A 27,584-nucleotide genomic window follows, 5' to 3' on the forward strand; every position below is an offset into this window, starting at 1 on the left:
ACTTTAAACTATTAATGAAAATGCATTTTAATTTACTTGCATTTAAAGTTAAATGCATTTTAATTTACGATAAACGAATTACTTTTATGTAATTAATAAATCTTTCCAAAATTTAATATAAATTAATTGAATAATTCCAGCGAAATACTCATATTTATAAAGAGTAAAAAAGTGTATTTTTAGATTGATCATTTAATTAGACTCACTCGAATTAACGGGAAATAACGGGAATTAAATTAAATATATCTTTTACATATTGTATATTATTAAAGTTGCATAATTATTTCATTATGTGTGCACGAAAATTTTCGAAATATTCTGTTCTAACATAACTTTTAAAAGCTAATTAATTGATTTTTATTTAATATTTTTTTTAGCTGTATCAAATCAATCAAATAAAAAAACATAAAATCACGATACACTTTTTATCAATAAAAATAAACAAGTTTTTAACATTTTATTAATGCGTACCATCGGGATAATGGCATTTGGTATTGTAATCATTTCTATGAAATGAAATGCAAAGAACAATAAAGAGCAAATGAAATTATTTTCCGCAATATTTATCAATTATTTGTGTATAAATTGAAAGCTCTTCTTAAAACGCAATCGAAATTTAAACTCGCAGTAAGAGATTGTTAAAAAAGAACAACTATTTCACTTTAATAGATAGTCAACAATGAATAATGAACAAAATGACAATAACTTATCAAAGGTAGTTTTTCGGTTATAAATAAAATTTCGTTACGCACTACGATTTTCATTTGTTTTAGTAATGTTTCGTTTAGGTCCAAAATTTGAACTTAGAACTTGAACTTACAAATTAACTTACGAGTTTTTTTTTAAAATTGAAATAGAAAGAAGCACCTCCCCAAACCCGTACGTTACGGAATGTTTTTTTTTATTTTTTTATTTTTTTTTTAAATAACCATCGCTGAACAGCCTGCCCAATTTTTGGGTTTACGACTACTAATGTTCAACTACGTAGACTTGTAATTTTACACCCAATCCAGAAGACAAGGGAACTCCTGGATCAAGTATTTGGAGAAATTTACCTTTGTGAAGGACTTTTTGATGGAACTAGCCCGATTTTTCGTTACATAGGGAAGAAAACCACCGAAGCCTTCTACTGTTAGCCTGACTGCAAGAGGACTCTAACCCATGATCCGTCTACCACTGAGAATATTTTGCGTCACCACTGTGGTCGGTGCGAGCCGGCGACGGAATTCGTATAGACCAGCCATCGCTGGGATTCGAACCCGGTTCACCTCATTGGGAGGCGAACGCTATATCCCCTGAGCCACCACGGTAACCTTCAGTACAAATACTCTACCAGAGTATTTGTACTGAAGTTTACGTATGCGTACTAATACGAGATGTAATATGAAGGCACCGGTTTGAGATTACGCTCACGTGATCTAGGGCCGCTAGAGTAAAAAACCTCGTTTCATATGAAATACCGTAAGTCGTGAAGGGAGAATCGCGCAATCGCATCGTAATTCCGAAGGGGTTAAAATATGAATTGTAAGCATATCTTTACGTGTAATACAATTTTGGCGTCACGAGATGCATAGATTATAAACAACTTTTGTGACAAAAGTTTTTTTGACTCGTGTTTTGTCTCATTCTATTAAGCAGGAAAAAAAAACTCACTTGCCAATACAACGATGCGTACATAGGTACAAGAGTGAGAAGTTATGAGATCATTAACAAAAAGTACACCAAACCCTCATCGCTTCTAAACTATCTATCCGATGGTTGTATTAGATTGAGGGTATAAAAGAAAGAGGGAAAAAAAGAACAGAAAAAATACCTCAAGTGACTGTGCTGTAAGTTTTTCCCTATACTTCTCACTTTTTCTCCCTATCCCGCTAAAACACAACGCTTAAGGTCGTAAAGTTTTTACCGCATACTATGAGGAGAGTTTTTCTTTTCTTTAATAGATGTCCAAATTTTTGTCAATTAGTGAGCTATCTTTACTATCTACGACACGCCTAATAAGTAAAATACACGCTTATTTTCTTTAAGTAATTTTATTTTCCTGGTGGAGCGAACGTCATGTAACTATCTAATTTATGTTCTATTGCTGTCTGTTTCGTCTTAGAATGATTTAAAAACTGTTTCATTTTTGAAATGTGAATTTTGAAATGTAACCGTGTTATGTGTTAATAGATGTTTTTAAAAATATGCATGACATTGTTTATGATCATTATTGCATTTAACTACGTCTAATTAATTTTATTAACTGTCCTAAACTTAGATCAAAATATGCAGAATTATAAAAGTATAAATCTATTTTTGTTAGCATGAGTTTTTTATACTTTAAGAGGAATTTTAATGCTAATTTTGTAATAATTTAAATAAATGATATTTATTAGCGTAGAAATATAATTTAATTTTTTTGTTTCTGTATTATAATTAATTCAACTGTATTTTTAACTTGTCGTCGTCTTTGGCAACCATCTTTCAAAATTAACGTGTACAACATAAAATCTTTAATGGTAGCCAAGCCCAATGCACAGCACAACTGTGTTTAAATATTCTAATTTTTCAATTCTTTGATCGCGCGTAAGTATTATTTCAACTTTAACTATTTTTAAAAATGCCAGCGATATTTCCAATGTTCATTATGCATCAAATTTTAATAATAATTTAAAATCTGTCCGCCTGCCATTCAACCACACAAACCACCGTAAATATGAGTTCGGGACTTTTCAGCATAGTGGACAACGGATGCATTAACATTATTTCCATCTCTGCCCCATGAGATAAGAAAGAAAACTCATCCGAATGCTCCATTACGAGCTGTACTACTTCCTCACACACCTATCTTTTTTTTTCAATATATATATATATATAAATCGACATGTAAAAGAAATCTCGAAAAGGGAAAATCAAGCACTTTTTAGAATCGAAAGTAAGCACTTTTTAAAAACGCTGTTACTTATATAAACATTTACACGCTTATGTTTATTATTAATAAATATTGATTTATATATATTTATAGAAATATCGTTCTGAAGGGAGAGAAATCATGTGGATAAAATATTTACATTTAAAAAGCTGAATTCTTTTACCAGAATGAGTGGAAAAACATGTTATTTGAAAGAATGGATTAAAAACTTATTGAGAATCTTCAGTACTTTTCAGACTTATTGAAACGAATCCAGATATTTCAGGCTAATAAAAAAATGCAGCACGACTTATTTCAGGCCACTAGTGACGATGAGAGCAGTTATATCACTCCTTTTTCAATTAGTCTTATTCACTCACTTCATTAGCATTGNTGCGTTACATGGAGAGGGAAACCACGAAAACCTCTCACAGTTAAACTGACCGCAAGAAACTCTAACCCTGATCCATCTACCACTGAGGATATTTTGCGTTAGCATTGTAGTCCGTGCAAGTCGTATGCGGAATTTGTATCGACTAGCCATCGCTGGAATTCGAACCCGGTTCTCTCCCTATCCCCTGACCCATCACGACTCAATCACACACCTATCGAGCCATAACTTAGTATTGTATGTATATGCTATTGCTCGAAAAAGTCAAGCTCCGTCACCAATAATTGGTATTACAATATGCGACGCCATGACATCGTTTTTGTTCAAAAAGGATCAAAAATTTATCTAAATAATTACTTCATAATAAGTTTGGATTTCTATCAAAATACAAAATTATTTCAATGTAAATACTTTTGCGCATAGCTAACTGTTCCAAACTACATGAAACAACCTAACAAAATGGGTCAAAATAAATACTTAGCGCACAGCTAATTTTTCAAAACTACTTAAGACTACTTAACGAAATCAAAAATAACTATAGAGTTGTCAATAGATAGAGAAGTACCTGAGTTTACATTGGCACATAAAAAGAAATATCTGTATAAATTATTATTTAGTCTTAAAAGGTAATGTTTATAGAAATATAAATCCTACCTTTTTCTTTCTTTCTTTTTTTTGGGGTTAAAGGAAAAATAATGTGAACAAAAAAAAAGTAACAAAAAGCAAATTAAAACAAAAAGCATTATTATCCATTTTGTAATAGGGAATACAAATAGCATTTTTAAAGCACTATTTTGCTTAGTAAATCACTATGGTAGCAAGCAATTTTTCCCCCTAATTTTCTCCTAAAAAAACAGCCTAGTATTTGTTTAACAAAAGAAAACTCCAATCGATTTCTTTTGCTTATGTGCTTTTCATGGCTATGTTATGATAAGTATACATGATTGTTCTTAATGGCTTCTAATTAAATTCCTCACTATAAGAGTTGGTCTAAAAAACACTTTAAAATATTAAATTAATGTTTACGTTCAAAGATAGTGTTGGTATGTTTTTATCTTTTCAAACGTTATTGTTGATGATTGTTGTTTTAAACGTTACTATAGTAACTAATTATTTTGGTTCTACCCGAGTCTTAACTCTGTATATAAAGGACATATAGCTTGAAATGCGCTTTAGAAAAAATGAATGTAGCTCAAAATATACTTTTTGAAACTAGAAGTAGCATTTAATTCTGTTTATTAAACAACTATTAAAGTAAAGGTATTTTAACTCTTGCCAGATGGGACAACGGTGTCTCTTTTGCATATACGCATTTTTTTCCCTCTCTCTCTAATTACTAGCAAAAAAATATTCGTAATTATAAAAAATAATCCATAGTTACTTAAAAAATTCTGTTAGATTATCGGAATTATATTTGTACTAAAATATAAAATCCATAAAAAAGTAGCAGGAAAATTTCTTTTTCATCCAAAAAATGTATCAATAATTGATTTTGCAAATTAAAAAATTTTAGCGATAAATGTTTCGCTTAGATCTAAATAAGTACAAATTCGAAAAATTATTGTTTAGAAGTGAGACGTGTTTGGAAGATTTTTACCTTTAACGCAAAAACAGACACCGGTATTTCATACTGTATTTTATAGCCATAAATTATTAAAATGCTAAATATAATATTTTACACTTATTGCGACTTAAATTAATATGCAAAATAATGAAAAACGTATAAAGAATATGTTCAGTAAAAATTCTGCGTCAAAGGGTTAAAAGAACCAGTGAATTACTGTTATTCGAATTGTTTTAAAAACTAAGCTAATTTTTCATATTAAATTAGCAACTTAGCATGCACCTTTTTCAGGAGTTAATTTGGGTTCCTTCTTTAACATTGAAGCACTGCAATTTATGCTTTGTTTGGCATTCAACTCATTGACTCAATTTCAGTTAATGTGTATTTCCTTAAAAACGCATTTTGTCCTTTTTTTCAGACTGACCTATGTCCATTTATTCTGCATGCGTTTTGAGCTATGTCCATTTAAAAAAAAAAAAAAGTGATATCAAGCTATGTTTTTCTTCTTCTTAAGCACGACTTTCGAATTATATCCATTTTTATTTCAAGCTATATACGTTCTTAACGCATATTTTAAACTACATCCACTTTATCAAAATACCCATTTCAAGCCATGTCTTAAACCCTCCTTTTAAACTACATACATTTCATCAAAAACACATTTCAAGATACGTCTATTTTTTCTTTAAAACGCCCCTTTTGAACTAATTTCATTTTATCTAACGCTCATTTAAAGCAATATCAGTTTTCTTAAACGCGCATTTTGAGTTATATGCAATCTATGAAATGCACTTTTTAAACTGTGTCCATTTTTTTATACGTGCCTTTTGAGCTATTTCCGAAGTAAAAATGTAATCGACAATATATTTTAAATACGGAAACTTTATAACTAAATTCAATAAAATGATGTTCTTGCAGGTTATTTTTTATAAAAGGCACGTGAATGTAAAAGGCACATTTATGTTACACACACACATTTTCTGATAATAATAATAAAGAAATTTTAATCATGTCTGAATATTCTATTCTTTCCAGTATTATCTCTTATCTGAATAATTTAAAGGCCATTACTATCGTTGATATTTTTTTTAACACTTAGACGCATTGCGTTTTTGTTTAACTTGAAGTAAAATCTAGGGCGCCTTGATTTAATTCAGTTTTTTGGTGACCCAAAAACAATTTTCTGTGTAAAAATGTAGAGCCTGTCACCTAAAATTGAAGGTCACTGGAAAAAAAAAACAATTCATCGGCAATAATCAATGATAAAGGTTCTGCACTCGTATCATTTTAAAATGATAATCATCATGCAACGGAAGGTTACAGGAGAATGATAAGACGTTTTCAAAATAAATTGTAAACAAATACCTTTTAAAAGGAAAAGTAATTTCTCTCCTAAATAAGTAGTTTGAATATTATTTACAAAAAAAATGTTGATAGAAATTTCATCCGAACCAAATATTAACAGCCAAACTAATTGCACAAGTATTTTCTATTCAGTCTGATACTTTTTAGGCTTATTACAATCAGCTCTTACTCCTTTTGACTAATTAGAATGTATGTGAAAATACAGTCAAACCCCGCTATAGTGAACATGAAGGAAACGAAATGTTCGCTCCCCTGCCTTGCTATACATATATAATACTATATTTTGTGGATATAGTGAACCAAGAGAGGAAATTGGTTATTATGAACTATTTTTCTGTCTTCGACTGACTTTTTTTCCTTCATTTTTTTGTACTTTTGAAATTTCTACATAAAATACATAGACCGATTATTAAAATTAGTTAAAATAGTTTGCAGGGAACTCTATATAGCGAACTCCCGGTTATAGTGAACCGAAATTTCGGTCCCTTGAGGGTTCACTATAAAGGGGTTTAACTGTATTACTCCATATTCCAAGTAGTTAAATTTTTTGAGGGGGGAGGAAGGGGAAATTCTGCTTTCAAACCAATTATTTCCCTTTTTATATTTGCGCATTTTCTAATAACTAATACGCTTGACGCAACTTTAGTAATTAATAAGAAAATAATTGAGTGTATACTAGTTTGCCATTTTATTGCTAAATTATTACTCTCGGAAGCGCAATAAGGAGTTATTTGGTGAAAGTGTAATAAGCGGAAAGTGGGACAAGGATCAGATATATTTTATACTCCCAACCGCAAAGCAAAATACGAATTTAGTCGGCTAATCGTTTATAGTTTTTTAAAAAAAATCTATTTTAAATATCCAAGTTTTTTCTTCAAATTTATCCGTTTGAGTTTATTAACTTCCCCAATTTATCGTTCGAAAAAAGCCTTGTGAAAGTGACCTTGAAATCAAACTATATAGAGTACTATCCTAGAACATATATCTTATCTAAAACAACAAAGAATGCACCAGTTCCATCAGACGATAACTGTTTCAAGCATAGCACGCGAAAAAATAAATCTGCCTAATAATATGTTAAAATATGTCTCACATGTGAGTTCTAACGTTATCTCGTCTGTTAGGTGAGAACGATGCAAATTATTGCAGCACCATTTGAATCGAGTATATGGTCCCTATCGTAGCGTATCGTGACGTCACTTTGCAATAAATATCCCATTTGCGTCCTCAACAGAGCAGATCAAGTTCAATTTCGAAATATACTTCTGTGACAAGAAGTTATCTTTAATAATTGCGGGCGCGCGCTTCAGTAGCTTTTGTTTCGCTTCTATTTCGATCCCACTTGGCGAATTCCGCGGTCATGATCTCCTCTTCTTGGCTCTGGTTTTCAAAAAGTTCTAAACCTTGGTGAAATTTTTTTTTTTTTTAAAATTATATTGAAAGGTATTGATTTTTTTTGTGGATGGCTCACAAAATGTCCTCTCCCGTAGAAAGTAAGTTTTTTTAAAAATATTTGTTGGTAAATTTTGGTTTCAGGTATTGTTGCTTTGTTTTTAATATTGCTAATAATTTGTTGAAATAAATTTAAAAAATGTTTTAATTCATGTTAAGGAAACAAGTTGAGATTTAAATATAACAACTAATAAAATGAAAGAAAATTAAGCAAACGATCGAAAAATAAGTAAAACACATTTTTAAAATGTATTACATGATTTTAAGGGGAAAATATCATAGTGTATGAGAAATTATTTAAAAAAAATTTTATATATATTTTAAGAACATTTGTTTTAAATTTTTTGAGAAAAACAATGTATTTTTTTGACAAAATTTTGATTAATTAAAATATATATTTCATACTATAATGCGAAATATATATTGAAGTCCATAGATGTTTGATTTCATTTAATTTTTAATGATTATTTTTGTTACGTAAAGATATTAAAAGTGTTGTTTGAGTATTAATTATTTTATAACTCCTAAAGGCTAACATTCGTTCATAAAATTGAGTTTGAGTGATAAGAAATTTGTGAAAAGATAAAAAAAAGGTAAAGAATAGAGAAAAAAAAAAGAAGGAAAAGAAAGAAAAAAGCGAGTTATAAATTCCTTAAAGAAAAAACAGCTTTCTAAATACCCAAAGCACTCAGTTTATTATTTTGATAATTCTTGATAATATTCTGTTACAACAAAAAGAATGGTTGCATTTTTTGGTTTTTGATAATTGTCAAGAGAAATGCACATAAGAAAAAGAAGAAGAAAAATTTTTTTTCTTCATAAATGTATAATTGTTTTACTGTTTTGTTACAACAGCAAAAATGAAAAAAAAAAAAAAAANATATATATATATATTTTAAGAGCATTTGTTTTAAATTTTTTGAGAAAAACAATGTATTTTTTTTGACCAAAGTTTGATTATTTAAAATATATATTTCATACTATAATGCGAAACATATATTGAAGTCTTTAGATGTTTGATTTTATTCAATTTTAAATGCTAATTTTTGTTATGTAAAGATATTAAAAGTGTTGTTTAAATATTAATTGTTTTAAATTCTAAGAGGCAAACATGTGTTCATAAAATTGAGTTTGAGTGATAAGAAATTTGTGGAAAGATAAAAACAAAGGTTAAGTATAGAGAAAAAAAAGGAAGGAAAAGAAAGAAAAAAGAGAGTTATAAATTCCTAAAAGAAAAAACAGCTTTCTAAATAGCCAAAGCACTCAGTTGATTATTTTGATAATTCTTGAGAATATTCTGTTACAACAAAAAGAATGTTTGCATTTTTTGTTTTTTGATAATTGTAAAAAGAATTCTACGTAAAAAAAAAAGAATTCTTTTTTTTAATGTATAATTGTTTTACTGTTTTATTACAACAGCAAAGAAGAAAAAAAATGGGAGAGAGTTTAAAATGATTTGTCTCCTTTTTATTGATAATCGTCGTAAGAATGAGTTTAGTTAACAGAAATAAGAAACAAGATGCGTTTATATTTTTAATTAGGAAAAAAGAAAGAAGAAAAAAAAAAGAGAGTTATAAATTTTTAAAAGAAAAAACAACTTTCTAAATACCCAAAACACTCAGTTTATTATTGTGATAATTTTTGAGAATATTCTTTCATAATCAGAAGAATTTTTGTATTTTTTAGTTTTTTTGATAATTGTCAAGAGGATTTCACATGAGAAAAAGAAGAAAAAAAATTTTTTTTTCAAATGATTAATTTATATTTTTATTTGTTAAGCATTTATTTGTTTCGACGCAGATACAATCACAGTTTGCTCTAATTACCTCAAATTTTAAAGCAATTGAAATATCAGATTAATTGATAGTACTATGATATGATATTACTATAAAAAATACGCTACAATGAAATTTCTAAGTAATTCATTAAAAATTTATCATGATGATGAAATTTATCATTGTCATTGAAGTTTGAATTAGAAAAATGTTTTAAAAGCCTATAGGTGTTAAAATGAAAACATTTTCTGTAGACTTCAACAAAATAATGTAAATTTCATGCGTATTATCTGAAATGTTTTGAACACAGGAAATTTTAGGGGTTTTTATAGTCAATAAAATACAAAAATTTTACTACGCAACTAGCAATAAATTGAAATTGACAGCAATATTTTCTATTTATGATTGGCATTAAATGACTCAAATATATAAAATGTTTCCGTTTCGTTATTATTTTTTTTTAAACCAGAATAATACATTTTTTTATGTCTTCATATTAATTGTATTAGTTCTTAATTTTTTATAATAATAGATTTTCAAATAATTTTCGATTTATCGTATTATAGTATAATTGACTTAAAACTAAAAAGCTCTGATTTTTAACAAAAATTGAAACGTTTAGAATAAAAAAACGAAAGCTTCGAAACTATTATAATAAATGGGAATTACTTCATTATTTAACAGTAATACTTATTTAAATTCTAAAGCAAACTGTAATAATAATAGTAAACTCATTGGCGCGACAGCTCATAGAGGGCCAAGGCATCCTGTGCCCCTCCCAGTTTTCTTGACTTCGGGCTCTAGGATGTAGAAGCAGATGTTTCGGTTGGGTAGTTTGCCGAATTCGGATCCCCCAGTGTTTAGTCCTCAACCATGCTTGGAACTCATTTCTTCAACCCACTGAAGAAATAAAATAATAAACAGTTAAAACGATACAATAAAGCTTTTCCCGAAGAATATTCCTAATTCTTGTGAATTTTCTAAATTATACCAAAATCAGGAAATATTATATTAAACCAGGAGAAACTGGCAAAATTAATGGCTAAATTAATTTTAATTGCTGACTTAATATAAAAAATGGCAAAAAAATTTGTTTACCAATCATCACTATTTTCGTCGAAAATTCACTAATTCACGCTTGTTTTTTTGTATTATTTATTGCACGAGAAATAATCTCTGGAACGTTTAATGCTTTTACAGCCGATAATATTTAAAAGTAATCTAAATGTAATTTCATCATCGTGATTATTTACTTTGTTACGAATAAATTTTATGCTTTGTGAATTAAAATAAATTTTGCGTTGCATTATTCATTCTAAAATTCAAACCCTAAATTTTATTGGTTGAAATCTTTATATACAAGTATTTAATTTTACATAAAACTACTTTAAAAGGCCGGGAAAAAAATTTCTTCTTTTTAGAAATGAACCTTGTAGTTTTTAAGATATTTGAACCTTAATAATACCAACAGAATGTTCAATTTTTCAATAAGTAACCACATGTTTTATGAAGTGGACAATATTCAAAATGGTGGTAACCAAAGTTTCGTAATTTTGTTTTATGTCGTAAGGTATGATTAATAAGTTCATAAAAAGAAGATAATTTATATTTTTCTTTTTAATGTAGACATATATATTATTTTCTTTAAAAAGCGTTCATTTCAACCTTTCGTACCTTTGAAATTCAAATGGCAAAGAGTGTTTTACTAGCAATGACAAAGCAATTTGTTTCTAAATCGCCGGTCCGCTAAGCTCTATTGACGGTGACGGAACACAAACATTTTTACTTTAAATTTGTTATTTATTCAATATCGAATGATGACCTCCTTTCCCCTACTACTAAACCCTTACCCTGATAATAATAATAATAAAAAATAAAAAAAAAAAAAAAAAACACTGCAGTATACAATGCTAAAATTTTCTGAGAACTCAAACTGAAATAAATATTTTGGATTCGGAATTTATTTTTATTAAGAAAACAGTGCTTTCTTTATAATCACGTTTTAAATCATGTTTTTTTTAAAAAAAAACTTTCTTTTAAGTATAGACACATGTTAGAATTCAATAACTAAGAATTAAAACAAACATGAAAAGAAAATAATAACCTTCGTTACTGATATGTTGTTGACGAATACCTTTTCCTTTTTGTTTTCCTAATGTGCTATTTTAGGAAAACCACGTGACTTCTTATGCAAGACATGAAGATCTTCCCGTTTTATTTGGCAAATTAATTCCTTTACTCAGTTTTTTTTTTAAAACACTGTAATTTACTTTGAAAAAAAAAATTATATGAATTTATAAACCTAATATTGTAACAAAGGAAAAGAAATTATTCCTCAATAATTAAATTTATTATCAGTGAGAATGAACATTGTAGCGTTACTTACACAGAACAGACATTTTAATAAGTACGTTTTGTACCGGAGACTATAAAAAAGAGAAAGTAATTTCATCTTTATTAGAACTAAAAAGAAAAATAAAGGAGCACATGTCCGGGAGTATTTTCGATAGTGATAAAAGCTTATTACGAAAGTTTCGAATGCTACCATATTCGTTTTAGGCTTAATAAAAATGAAGTTATTCTTCTCATTTGTTCAATGTTTACGTAAAGCCCAAAAATCCCCTTAATTTCATGATTTCTTTATAGAATGAAAAAAAAAGTAGCAAAAATAATCGGAAAAATTTTTGCTTAGATTAATTAAAAATTTGAAATAAAAGTTATTGAAAAAGGAAAAAGTTTAAATAAGAATTTCTTTAAGGAACCTAAGCGCAAGAGTTTTGACTTCAGAAGAAAAACACAAAAATTACCTTAAGAATTAACTACTCAAAACTTAATAAAATAAATTAAAATGTAAATTTTGTATCATGCTAAGTTTTATCTTTTACTTGCATTAAATCCTACAGTTAGTTCGCAGAAACAAAAACTTGGCGAATTTCTTACGTAAGCATGGGTTGAGGTTGTGATAATTTTTTTTATTCTGTTAAAGGAGAAGGGATGCAGGATGCAATGCTTACGTAATATAACCATTGTTATAACCATAAACAATGCTTACGTAATATTTGACTAGCACATATAATATTATAAACATCTATATTTAGCAAATGCGATGTTATCAAGATATCTGATAATTAGGTTATCTGATAAATAATCAATTTACCTGATAAATTAGGCTAACAAAAATGTTGATTAATGTAAAAATAAGGTCAACTAATTAAATGGGGAAAACATTGCCATTTGTTGTGAAATTTCGATATTTCCTCACAATATATGTCCCGCAGTGGATGGACTGATCGTGGGTTGGTTCCCAGTAAAACACCGAACTCAGTAAAACCGCGATCAGTCCACTGCGGGACTTTGATGGGTTACAGCAGTGTTTCCCAAACTTATGACTTTAGTGTACCCTTTCTAAATTTTTTCGCAACGCTGTGTGCCGCTATAAAAAAATGAATGTATTTTTTTAAAAATATTTTTATCTTTATTAACATATTTTAGTTATTAACTGTTAACTCTGCAAAAAAATAGCCAATAGAAAAATAGGTAATCGTAAATTTTCATGGCAAGCTTTGTTTCTAAATAAAATATTTTGAAATTTTCGTTTGTTGAAAGATATTTCGCATAAGGACGCGTACCCCCACTTAACTGTTCCCGTACCCCTGGGGATACGCGTACCAGACTTTGCGAAACACTGGGTTACAGCATGGTGACAGTAGTACATATATAACAACTGATAATAAAAAACACTCGTATAATTTTTTAAACAACTTATCTAACATATATTTTAACATTAAATATTGAAAATTTAATTTTTATTGATAAAAATGAACGATTTTATATTCAAAAATCATTTTAACCTTGCAAAAACAATGAAAATTTCTTGCCGTACTTCTTGGCTGCTAATCCGAAATTAATACAGCAGTTCAAATTTTATTAGCTTTCATACACCTACGTATAATCATTAACATATAAAATTTTATTACCAGAATGGAACTAAACACGACGTCGAAAATGTCCAACAATTTTTTTTCTTCTTAATTCAGAAGTAGCAGATTTTATTGATGGTTTGTTACACAATAATTGAATTGTTTTTTTTTTAATTGTTAATTACACTATAATTTAAATATAGCTTATTGTTTTATGTAGTCTCTTAAAGAATGCATGAAAAATAAATTTTTTGAAAAAGTAATTTCAACCCCCTTGTTAACCTACGGAGTTAACCTATGTCCGGAACTTCCTTATTTATTCAATAACTAATTAATATTTTTGAATAATTTTTATTTTATTTCATTCATTTAAATTTTAAGGTTGTAAGTATTTTTAAAACTACTAAAATTATAAAAAGCTTTAAATTTTGAAAGAATAAGTTCCGGACATATAATTCTCCATGAAGGAAGAAAAATCCTTTTTTCTCTCTGAAGGGGTTTTCTGAATTACTTTGTTTAGGGAATAGTTTTTAGCCAGCAATGAAATATATCGAAATTTCAAAAAAGACCTTTCTCATACTGTTAGCGAACTGTTAAAATTAATTTTTTCTAACCGATGCCTAAAAAAAAAAAAAAAAAAAGATTATTCATAAACATAATGACAGCTGTGCAGCTTTTTCTTTCAAGAATGAAAAGCAGCAGCACTTGAAAATTTTTTTTTCCAATGACCACCTTGAGAATGACCTTTCGTCATACAGGCATCTGAAGGACAGATTTGTTAGCCACTCTTTCAGGGACACCCTATTAGGTGGGCCAATGTTGTTCCCACAGTGAGGACAGGTAGTACAGAGAATGAATGAACATCCATGCCTTGCCCAGGGATTCGAACCCAGAACTTTTCTGATGCAAGGCCAGTTCCCTAACCCCTACACAGGCAGGTCGGCTGCCCTTGAAATTTTTAGTTAGGATAAAAGAAATTAGATTTTTTTCTATAGAAGTACTTCGTTTTTTTTAAATTTATTTCTATTTATTGATTTTTGTACAAGATTGACGTTTTTTAAAGAAATATAAATTTGCAAGATAAAATTTCCGGAAAATAATTTAAGAAAAATACGGAATAAAATTATTCCATGCACTTCTGCCGACTCTTTAATTTTAAGAACTCTACTATTTAAATTTGAAAGCAATTTGTGAATATTTGTTGAGTCATGAGTAATCCGACAAAAAAATGAAGTTTCACGAAGTTTTCAGAATATATTCAATGAATTTAGAGAGGCTACTCAAAATTTCTTAATTCCAGCACTTAGATTTTTTTTTATTTTTAAGATATCGAGTCTCCTCTTACATACCAATCAGATATGATAATATTGCGATGATATTTTTAACTATAATTTCTGAATACGATAATATCGTAATCACAATCGATAGCGTAGCATATCAAACAGATAATACAGCGAACATTATATATACCAATAATTATTGAATACTATATTATTGTGAGAGTTGATAAATTTTATTTGAGTAGCAAATATATTGGCCAATGTAGCAATCGATATTTTTGATAATACACTGCGACATTAAAATTTGTACTTATCGATTATAGAGACCAATGTTCGTGTTGGCGACAACTCTGAAACAGCAGTCACCGACACATGGTGACACACGATATATTAATCACCTGCTGTCCCGCAGTGAACTGATCGTTAAGACACGGTTCCCAGTAGATCACAGAAGTCAAGCAACACTGGTTGCGGTCAGTGTGAGGGTGGATCAGTCTGCGTAGGGATCGAGGGTGTGCGGTATGGGTCCTCGTTAACCTGTTCTATCGCAAAGTGCTCAACTGCGCGTGCAGGTCGTCTGGCTACCGAAGCGGGGGTGCAATCCCCTCTGCAGAGGATCGAAATTGTGGTGGCATATCTTCGGAACATCCTCAGGGATGTTTCCCAGACCGTCGCCAAAAAGCCCATCGTGCAGCTCTAGCGTGACGTAAATGAACAACAACAACCTAAGCACCTGCTTTTAATAATTGAAAAAAATCCTAGAGTGGCTTAAACTTATAAATATTCTTTGAAAAACTTTGCGGTATCTGAAATTAATGTTGCATTATGTATCATTTTTCCTAGTGAAAATGAATAATTTTAATTGAGTCATGTATGTCACCTTAAGAAATATGTGTAAAATGAGGGGAAAACTAAATGTGAACAAGGATGTTGGGAAGGAAATGTAAGAATCGGCAGGATACTGAAGCTTTGATTTATAGGAATAGTTTTTTTTCGCCTTTGGTTTTTGTATACGACAGGAAACATTTTAGAAAAAAGGAGCATTTCGATGTATAAGTTGATTTACAAGGTTAATGATACTTTATTAATTACGTACATTCTCACGTGAAAATGAACGTAGTTAAAAGGTGGATAAATGTACTCTTTACGTAGAAAAAAATTCAAAGCAGAGTCCGGAGCCAAAAATTCAAATCACCAAAATGGATAGCGTCCTTGGGGTTTTCACATAGTTGTGTAAAAAAAGACCTTTTTCATTCATTTCGATCTATTAAAGAAGCATTTAACTCGAATAATGGGCCTGCCCCTTGGAAATCGCCTGGTACCTTTCTCATGTTGTCCCGTAATAATTGTCAGACACATTTTTCTCAATTGTTATTCCATAACAATTTTCTTTGTTTTCCCATAATGATTGTCCCTAGCACTTTTCTATGTTCTCCCATTACAACTATCTGATATTCGTTTCTCTGTTATCCTATGATAATTATTCAACACACGTTTTTCTTCTGTCGCATAATAATTGTCCGACACATTTTTCTCTGTTATCCCTTAGTAATTGTCCAACGCTTTTCTCTGTTATCCCATAACAATTCTGTGATAAATTTTTCTTTGTTTTCCCATAATTGTCCGACATATTTCTCGATGTTGTCCCGTAATAATTGTCCGACACATTTTTCTCTGTTATGTTATGTCTGTCGTTGAACAGCCGACCCAATTTTTGGATTTACGACAACTAATGTTCAACTCCGTAGCCTTGTAATTTTGAACGTAACCCAGAAGACAAGGAAATCCCCAGAGGTATTGATTTGCTATGGGAACACGGAGGATTTTTGCGACTCGACAGATTTAACATGCATCAGTCACCATTTACTACACGGGGAGTCTTCGGCCGGCGGGGATCGAACCCATGAAGTCTTGGACATGGGCTCTTTTTCTCACACTCTCTTTTCTCGGTTATTCCATAATAATTCCCTGATACATTTTTCTTTGTTGTCCCATAATGATTGTCCCACGAACTTTTCTATGTTGTCCCATTACAACTATCTGATATTCCTTTCTCTGTTACCCCATAATAATTATTCGACACACGTTTCTCTTCTGTCCCACAATAATTGTCCGATACACTTTTCTATGCTATTCGTGATAATTATTCGAAACGAATCTTTAACCAGTATTCAGTTGTCACAGGAATATAATTGGATGTAATTTTACTAGTCCGGCATCATTATAAATTGACTAAAATAGCTAAAAAAATACGATAGAACTATTATTACTATAGAAAAGTTAAAAATATTTTTTTGTTAATAATGTGAGGCTCTTTTACACGCATGTTGTTGGAAACTGAAATCAGATTAAAGTGCACTTTGTCAGCTTTTGTTACTACCCATTAGACTTTTTTAAAGTTGTAAAGACCTCATTACAGAAAATTAGTTCGCTGTTATAATAATTGGATATGTAATATATATTAACTTTATCTAGCTAATTATTTAAACACTACATCAAACGACCACCCTTAAAAATCTCTGTATTTATATCTACATTTTTAGTACCAATTTTCCTTTTTTTGAAGGCGAAATTCCATTTCCTACAAAATTAAGAGTAGAGGTTAAAATAAAATTCGTTTAACTCTTCACACTTCACTAACGAATACTGTGACATAACCACTTTGAAATTTAAAATTTTCGTATCTTAAAATTATCGCTACACCATATATCGTTATCGCATTACCAAATGATTATTAGTAATTCTATAGCAGCATTGTGTCATACATTTTTAATAGCATTTTAAAGCACCCGGAATGCAAAAAATAAATAAATATCTAGTATGCTTGCCGGGGGTAAACTGAAACGCTTTCGCCCTACTTCGGAAATCGCCTTTAGCATTATCTCGAAAATAAACTGTTTTTGGATAATTTTAATTCCTTTTCACCGACCAATCTCGTTGAATATTAGTTATAAAATTATTTTATAACTGTCGTTGAAAAGTCGACCCAATTTTTTGGGTTTACGACTACTAATGTTCAACTCCGTAGCCTTGCAATTTTGAATCTAATTCAGATGACAAGGGAACTCCTGGATCAAGTATTGGGAGAAATTTGCTTTCTTGGAGGATTTCTTGATGGAGCTAACCCGCATTTGCGNTTTCACCGACCAATCTCGTTGAATATTAGTTATAAAATTATTTTATAACCGTCGTTGAACAGCCGACCCAATTTTTTGGGTTTACGACTACTAAGTTCAACTCCGTAGCCTTGCAATTTTGAATCTAATTCAGATAACAAGGGAACTCCTGGATCAAGTATTGGGAGAAATTTGCTTTGTTGGAAGATTTTTTGATGGAGCTAACCCGCATTTGTGTTACATGGAGAGGAAGACCTCGAAAACCACCCACGTTTAGACTGACGGCAAGGGGACTCTAACCCATGATCCGTATACCACTGAGGATATTTCACGTCAACACTGTGGTCGGTGAAAGCCGGATGCGGAATTCTTATCGACCAGCCATTGCTGGGATTTGAGCCCGGTTCACTTCAATGAAAGGCGAACGCTCTATCCCCTGAACCATCACGGCTTTAGTTATAAAATTGTAATATTTTTCTAGAAAATATATTCATTGCCTATTGTGTGTATTACCAAATTGTAAAGGACTGGGTTCGATCCTGAGTGCTGGCACTATATTCCAAACCCAGCTACAGACCAATTTGTTTAGAAAATACAGTCGATTTGTGCGTATTTCCGACTACAATGCCATAATCATACTGTTGGTCACGGAATTGTGGAACCTTAGCCTCAATTTTAAAGAGCTGATGCACGTATACTTCAGTATGTTAATTTTTTTAAAGGTTCTTCCATTCAAAATTAAGCACGACCGATTTAATTTAACTGTTTTGTGTATGTTGAATGTAGGTTAGCACAGTTAGAAACGGTTTCTAAAAAAATTGACAAAAATTGGCGTAACAACTTTAAAAACAGTTTCAACATCAATCGTATTGTGCATCGTAAAATATTAAGAATTGTAGCGAAGTTACAGGGACTAAAACTTAGCGTGTTCACAATCACAGCAATATTTTAATAACTCCGATATTATATATTTTAATTTTTTAAGCAACGAGCAAACCCTGCCATAGTATAGTAATGCGCACATTTTGAAGCATTTGTTATACCAACTAGCACCGTTGTCTAGTTTTTTTCTACTAGTTTTTAAAACAAAATTTAAGTGTATACTTTATAGAAACGAATAATCTCAAGAAAACTGTAGTTAAACATTTACGAGTTAAAAAAAACTCATTTGAGTTCGTCGTAGAAACGGGGAAAGGTCGACACGTTTCGAGCGCCCGAAACTCCTCGACAGGACGATGCGTAAATGGATATGAAATATTCTCGACCCTGTGCTGTTCTGACGAGGAGCATCGTGTTTCGAAAGCTTGAAGCATGCCTACTTTTTTTTCCCGATTTCTACAGCAAACAAAATAATTTTTACATTAATCCTAATCACGCGTATTTAAAATTCCATTAAACACGCGTGATTACACACGCATTCCACGCAAAAATTATAAAAAAATAATTTTTAATAAGTCTAAATTTACTATTATTAACTAGTCTAGTATTTTTTCAATTGCACTGCGACGATAAGTCTTAAAAGGGGAAAGTGTGCGAAACACTGATATGTATGTAGTACACAATACTATTAAGTAATTACTATCAGTGTAAAATATTTACATATAATAGTAAATATTCCATCATTTTACTTTTTATCGCTACATTTATGATACCTCCACTGGCGTGTAGTCTATAAGGGAGCACTAAATACTGGTATGTATATAAATCTTCAAATGTTCGAATGTAGGCATTTATTACAAAAAATGGGAAAGTTTAATGATGCGCATGATTGGATCAACGATAGCTTAAAACTGTCACATTTAAAGAGGGTAATAAATTTTCACGATATCTTAGTCCTAAGCTGTAATGAAAAACGACTTATAAACCTGTCTATTTCTTGTGTCAATTGTTTGCTTTGAGATTTTTAGGTGAGATGTTTATCAAAAAAGACCATTTTATTAAGTATATCATATTATACCTCTTGTTTAAATGTCTCGTAAAATTTCACTATCTTTACGAATTTCAGAACTGAGGGGCTCATGTTTGAAGGTCAACATGACAATATGATCACCTAGTTTAATATTTTATTCATAATTATTAAAAATAAAACTGCTACACATTAAGGACTAACCAATATGTCAATGAGAAAAAAATATATATTTCTGACCAACCATTATTGTCGTCAGGAAGAGCAAAGAAGGGATTAAAGTAATCAAAACATCATTTTTTTTTTCTTCTGTTAAGTGAAAATGTTAAAACGTATCCACCTTTCAGTTTTATCCTTAAATTTTTTCAGATTGTTTTAATAAAATTCCTTACTCTTTAATGACTTCTAGTGACTGTTCTGAGTTAGAAAACGTTTTTTAAAATTAATTTTTAGCAATTGGGTCATTGCAATTCGGCAAGAAGAATACCGTTGAAATCACATGATTGTTCATAGTGTGTTAATATTACAGTTATTAGACTTGATTTATTACCTCTATGAATCAATTTTCGGATCAGATCTGATTGGATCATAGCCTCCGAAAGTCAAGGTCTTTCAGTAAGTTTGTGACGTCACCCACGGAAGTTCTAAGGAACGCGGTAGCTCAGATTTGTATTAAGTTCAAAACTTGCATAAATAGTTCAAAATATTTTGGAGCGAAGTAAAATATTTTCTCTTTAGCTAATTTATTGGCACTTTATTTATAAGGGTGAATTTATATTCGAATATAGTTTGATATTTGGTCTGAATTCATAAAAATTTATACGAGGCAAATGATGTTTAAATTTATTTTATTTGACGACCGAAGGTTTTGAGAAAGTACGAATATTTTGCTGTTTTTATTCTATAATACATGCTAATGAACATTACCCGAAGCATTGTACTTGATAAATGAAATTTCTTTCATTATGTAATTAAGAAGCTTATATTAACACATGCAAAAAATAATTGTAAAAGATTAAGGAACAATAACACTTACTCGACTATTAGCTGTTATTTCATAATTGCCGCGTTTAACTGAATATACCGATTTTTGTTTTAGTTCCTGCATTTTTGGGGAATTTTTAAACTGGCACTTTTAGGTCCATATTTCTAATTAACCTTTTATATCTCGGTACAGCACAGGCATAGGTCATTATTAAAAATAAAAAAAAACCTATATAAAAATGGCATATAAAGAATCACATAACTGGCGATCAAACGAAGCTGCTCTTCAATAACAAATATTTGAAATTGGCGACAAATCAGAACAACCATGTGTGACGTCAATAAAAGATCTTTGTGATCTCAACCGTCTTATTTCTCGGTGACTATGATTGGATACCTGCAAGCGACGTTTTACTTGTGTGTAAACGTGATTCGTTGCTGAATCATGGCCGACATGACGTCACGTGCAGGTATCCAATTGATTATTACCAAACATATTAACTATATTACAACGTAGAATTACTAATTATAAGATTGTAGAAGTTAAATGGCTGACAAAAGCATGGAAAGCACTGTTAAAAAATAGTTTCTCACTTCAATATTTACATCTTGCTATTAAAACAGTTGAACAAACATTATAATTAACTAATGCTTGTTTTATATGTCTTAAGAGGTATTTTTTTCTATTCTGTATTTGTATTAAAATTTTAGTAAATAATTAAAATTTTAGGTGATCTGACTAGCTTCAATGAAGTTATATAATTTAAACAATCCGTAGAAGTCATATAATATTAATAATTATATGAAGTTATCATATAATATTATACCTTATTCTGTAAGAGGCAAAACTTAGTTCTTTTCCGTAATTTCAACTATTTTATTTAAAAATTTATTTTATTTTGGGTAACGAGTATTTTATTTTGGGCTAAAAAAACAATGAAACATAATAAAAATGGAATTCGGAAAATAGTTGAACGGAAAAGTTTTGAATTGCAACAATGAATACGGGTTCTAAGACTTATGATTAAAATAAAAGATCAGCTAAATTTTTAATTTAATGTAGTTATAAATAGATTTTAATTTAGATACCACTGGTATTATGGGTACAATCCTCCCCCCCCCTCATAATCCTCTCATTAATAATTACTATTCTAACTTTCCGCATGAAATTTAAGCGAAGAAAATTATGGTATTATTAAATTTTCCGGTAGGTTACAACATTTTAATTAATTATTGCTATTATTTTGCCAGTAAGAAAGCTTTTATTTCTTGACACTGCAAAGTGTTATGCAATTACATTTTTTCTCTTTCACCCCAATCGGCATTTTTTTTCTTAAAAAAAGTCCTGATTAATTGAAAAGAAGATATAAAAAAAGAAGTTTTTAGCAAAAAAGCATTGTTTAAAAAATGGCGCAATTTTTTTTCTTGAATTTGTGTTTTGTTTTTGTGTGCAATAAACACTTCACTATTTAGTAATCAGTATCATTTAATTAATTAGATTTATGCTACAAAATAAAGCAGCTATAAATACAATTAAGTTTAATGTAAAATGGACACATGAAAGAATATGTAGTGCCTACCGATACAATTATTTAATACTAATTCACTGGAAAATAAAATATGTTAACTCGCTTCTATCATTCTGTCTTGGATTACCTTTTGATAGATGAAGTTTGACATTGGTGTTAACACCTTCCCCACATTGGTGACCCGGATGTGATCTGACTACGCTTACCTCGTCACTTACGCCCACTTCGACTAGAACTCTCTTACATCGATGGATGTCGACATTGAACAGCTAACTTGCTATTTGCGACATTGTCTTCCTCGCCCTGTAGCTTTTCAGTCTCGATCACACACAACGAAGCGTGTCCCACAGTCGACTGCTAATAGAGAGACCATCTTAATACAGCTCTTACGATCAGTATTCAAAATTCGTTGATATTAACACAGCTCTCCCAGCTTCTCACGAAAACAACAATGAATAAACTAAGGGGTATATTAACGGTTCATTGAATTCTATGATAGATAAAATTCTGGTGGAATACTGTAGCGTGTCTACTACTACAATTATTAAATGCAAATTCGCTGGTTTATAAGACATATTAACTCGGTTCTATCTTGGAGTACCTTGTGATAAATGAAAGTTGACACTGTCGATAACGCATTCCCCACAAGTGTTCATTCCATTACATTAATTTAAAAAGTAGAAATAGTTACCCCAAAATTATTGTTGGAACTGGGCAAAAATTTTTGTTAGTCTTTTTTGAACGCAAACATTCATTGAATATAGAAATTATTTCATTTATCGTAATGTTTTCACAAACTTGGCGAATTGAGATTTGAAAATTGAAAAAAAAATGAGATTTATTGTTAAGTAACCTGAATACATTTACTGCATTTGATTGATGAAATGGAATTCAATCCAGAACAGCATTCTATTGAAGTTGAGAAAAATTTGATTCGATGATATATTTTAACCATTTTTTCTCAAAAGAGCAGTAAGCAGTTTTTGCAATTGGAAAGCTCGATCTTTTGGTACTCCACATTTGGTGTCATCCATTAAAGCAACGATTATTTATGTGTCTCTAATTTCAAAAATAAAATAGGTAAATAAATAAATAAGCAAAGAAAGTAAACAATATTAAAAGCAAAAAACCACGAATTAAAGGTTTTGAAAGAGAATCAGAATTAAAAAGGATTTTCTTATTTGAACATATAAGATTAAATCTAAATCCTATACAACTTTATTTTACGCATTAAATCGAAACCTCAGAAATTGAAAATGAAACAACTTTTGTTGGAGCCCCCGGTTACAGTTAATCTCTTATTTCGGTTTGGAAATAGAGAACTTTTAGCTATTTAAAGAGAATTTCAATCCATTTTAAACACATAAAATTTATTTGCTAATTCAATTTTAATTTGATTTAATTTTTTTTCTTTCAGCTGGAGACGAAGTGGCAGAATCTGAAAAGATCAGAATCTTACCTGCAACTGCCTCAAAGAAAAACACAAACAGCGCGAATCATCAACAAGAAACTGATGATATCAGCTGTTCCGCGCAGAGTAGCACTTCATCTTTCGCAAATGAATCTTCCAGCAGTAAAAAAAGAAAACAAGTCAATCAGACAGATGATGAATATTACAAAAAAGACAGTTCGTTTTACAATATGGGGTTCACACTCTCACCTTCTGACCTTGAACGAAGCTGGAAACAAACCAGATCTAGCATCAGTGGTGGTAGTGCATCAGAAAGTAGTTTAAGAAGGACCAAAAGTGAATGTAAAATATCCATTAATAGAGAACCCATTGACAATACCTACATTGAGAAACAATGTGGTCCTAAACCTTCAGATACTGCAACCAAAAAGGTTTGGTAAACTAAGAGTGTTTTCTATATTTTTTTTCACAATGCTGTGCATTCAAATGTATATATACTTACAAATCTGTTTATAATGAAATAGAATGGTCTCAGTAGAAAAATTCGCTATTGAGAGAATCTCGTTTTATACAGTTAATATATATATTTAATTGCATTATTGTTTCAAAATCTTTAATCAGTGTGATGAATTTAAACTTATATAATTAGTACTTTTAATTAAATCTGAAATTAATACATCGTATAAATTAAGGCATGTAATTTTTATGACATAAAAAAAATAATGCTCAAAGTGCGAACGAAATTCTTATTTTTTGTACGCATGCTACTAATGTGCACTTTCTAGCATAATATTTAAAAATTAAGTGATTTTATATTGCATTACATTTTGTGATGGGAAAGATTTTCGCATGCATACCTGGGCCAAAAGTTTGTTATCAACCAGATGGGTATTGTTATCTGTCCTACCAACAAGGAAGGCAGTAAATAGATTTTAAACTTACAAATGTTTTCTAAAATACATGTAGGCTTGTGAGTTATAACCTGTCAGTTAATTTCCTCCTGTGATGTTTTTTTAAATTTTTTTTTCCAGGCAGCTGCCCATAATTAGCTATGACTTGGTGATTATTCTGCAGCAGATTATGATAAAGAAATGTTTCCAACCAGGCAGCTGCGTGCCAGAAACTTAAAAAAAAAAAGAAAGAAATTCTCGCCAGAGGACAGACATAAAGAGTTTAATCTATAGTCACTACCGCTCAAACCATCACACATTTTCTGAAAATGTTTTGCAAGTACAATTTAAAAAGCTGCATTGTGGTGGTAGTTGATGCAAACTGGTACAGATGCAGTAATATCACCTTAAATTATCATATTATAAGAGGAATAAAAATTGAATTGGATATATTTTTGTCCATTTGAAAATTTCTTAAAATGGTTTTTGAATTATTATAACAATTTATTCCTATGTGGTTTTGACTATAATAAGGTACACATTTTTGAAAAAAACTGTTACTGTAATTGTTCAAAATCTCTTCATTTGAAGTAATTGATAGTTCTTCCATTAATTTTCATTTGTAGAAAGTCGTATTGTCTGTTATTTTTAGATTCATTTTATAATATTAATCATTCTAATGTAATTTCAATTACAATTTACTTAAAAAATGATAAGATCGAAAAGGTAAATTTAAAAAAACAAAAAATGTTATAAGCATATATCCACTTTGTTATATAAAGAATAATTTGATAGGATGCATGTATTTGAAATATGCAATTTTATGTTTATGTATACTTATCTGATTAAATGTTTATTTTAGGCCAAAAAGTACTTTTCATCTCATTGTAACTGCAGTATGGCTTGCATAGTATCATTTTTTACCTCATTATTTCCTATTTTATCCTGGCTGCCAAAGTATAGACGAGAGTACTTTATATCAGATATTATTGCCGGCTTTACTATATCTATTCTTCACATACCTCAAGGTATTTATAAATATTTCTCATAATTTTATAAAGAATAAATTGTTGAGTCTGAATGTTATGTATGTGTTAAACATTGGCATATAGCTAGAGAGAGAGGATAGCTGTCCCAGAATGCTTTCTTAAAGGGATATCCAATTCATGAAAAATACTTAAAAATTAATTTCATAATACAATGTTTTTATCTTTTAAATATTCCTAGTTTGATTTGCTAGTTAGGAGGTTAATAACTTCGTCAAATTTTTGTACGATTTACCTGAAATTTGTACAGGTAGTTAATTATTTAATTTACATGTAGGTTATTTTTTAAAATACAAATGTTTAAATAATTATCAACTTATTTGGCAAAGATTATTTTTAGTGTAAATATTTTTTATTCAATTTAATGATAATGATAAAAAATACTTAACTTGAAAATGTAGTAAGTGTAAAGAAACTAAACTAGTAACATACATTGTTAAATTTTGAACCGAATCGAATGAAAGATTATAAAGTTATCGAAGTACGCTGTTTCTAAGAAATATTATTTAAAGTTGAAAAATCTTATTCTATCTAAAATTTAACAATACCATAATAGATATAAATTTTTATGTTCTAAAACCTTAAATTATCTTGAAAAGCCCTTTAAAAGAGTCTGGCATCATAATTGTTAGAGGGTGTAAAAACTCTGTTTGATCCCGTAAACGCTAACTATACCTCTGCTGTCTTCTTTTATTTCAAATGTTACTTATGAGTTAAATGTTATGTCATTTCAAATGTTATAAACCTGCAATTTTAAAATTATTGAAACAATTTTGTTGTTCTCCCCACTGTATATTTTTACAAATAAAAGTTTGTTTTGCATTTATTAGCAATAGTCATTGTTTTCAGGCATGATATTCTTTTGACTTTCTAAACTATTGATTCTGAACTTTAATTTTATATCATTAACTTTAATCACAATTTATGTATAAAGCTTAACAGTTTGTTGGATTGTCAATGTACAATTATAATAAAAAATACGACCTCTAAGTGTGAAAATAATTTAAATGTTTTCTTTTTGTCCAATGCAGTTTTATACGTTTTTTTCCCTTCCTGATTTGTGTTGATAGGTATTTTCAGTCTTTTTGTTCTTTTCTCAGTCCCCTATTTTTTAATTTATTAAAAAATTGCTCTGTACTTTAAAGTTTTTTATTAAATAGTTAATCAATAGTTTTTTTTAAATAGTAAAGCATCACTGGCTGGGGATAGTGTGCGGGTGGGTGTCCACATAGTTTAGTCTGCGTAGGGACCGAGGGTGTGCGGTATTGGTTCTCGTTAAACTGTTCTATCGTAAAGTGCTCGGCTTTGCATACAGGTCGTCAGGCTACTGAAGCGCGGGCACCATCCCTTCTGGAGATGATCAGAATTGTGATAGCATGTCTTCAGATCATCCTCTGGGATGTTTCCCAGACCGTCGCCAATTACCCATTGTGCACCCTTAGTGCGATGTAAATGAACTTCAACAAGAACAACAATAAATAGTTAATCAATTTATTAAAAAAATACTTGAGTTCATTACAAGATTCTTTTTTTTTTTTTAGGTATGGCCTATGGTGTTCTAGCATCTGTAAAAGCACAAAATGGATTGTATGTGTCCTTCTTCCCTGTTCTAATATATTGTTTACTTGGAACATCAAGGCATATATCTATTGGTAAGTCAATTATGCAAATCTAATAAATAGAATCATTACCTTAGTGTTTGTTAGTTGTGGAGCAGCTCCGTTTCTAATATGCTTGGTATTCAACAGTATTCTTTTTAGTGACCTTATAATTTATATTATTTTAGCTTTTTTAATTTATAGATATTTCCTTTTTAAATATTGATTTTTTTAGGCACATTTGCTGTCATCAGTTTGATGTTGAGCAATGCTGTTTTTAGTGCCGGTGCTGTAAGTCACAAAAGTCTTGTGAATGAAACTCTTCAGAATGGTTCAACAACGAATGTCGTACCAGATCACATAACTAGTATTGAAGTTGTTACTACTATTGCTCTTTCCGTTGGGTTACTACAGGTATTTTGGTGTTATATTAAATTAAGTATTTTTAAATAGGTAGGGAAGAA

At 30.1% G+C, this 27,584-nt stretch overlaps 1 protein-coding gene across 6 annotated transcripts in view; it reads left to right on the top strand.

Annotated features, from left to right (window-relative positions):
* LOC107454933 (prestin) overlaps positions 1–27,584 on the top strand; it is a 79,533-nt gene that overhangs the window by 35,347 nt on the left and 16,602 nt on the right. For 5 of the 6 annotated variants that reach the window (XM_016072288.4, XM_016072289.3, XM_016072287.3 and 2 more), the window contains exons 3-6: positions 23,593–24,017; positions 25,339–25,504; positions 27,064–27,174; positions 27,356–27,534. In XM_016072288.4, the coding sequence (XP_015927774.2) occupies positions 23,593–24,017; positions 25,339–25,504; positions 27,064–27,174; positions 27,356–27,534 (881 nt within the window). Of the gene's footprint in view, positions 1–7,268; positions 7,707–23,592; positions 24,018–25,338; positions 25,505–27,063; positions 27,175–27,355; positions 27,535–27,584 lie in introns of those variants that run through there. The other variant, XM_016072290.4, reaches the window with a different exon arrangement.

The sequence above is a fragment of the Parasteatoda tepidariorum genome, chromosome 2 (genome assembly GCF_043381705.1).
Source record: "Parasteatoda tepidariorum isolate YZ-2023 chromosome 2, CAS_Ptep_4.0, whole genome shotgun sequence".
Classification (NCBI taxonomy): domain Eukaryota; kingdom Metazoa; phylum Arthropoda; class Arachnida; order Araneae; family Theridiidae; genus Parasteatoda; species Parasteatoda tepidariorum.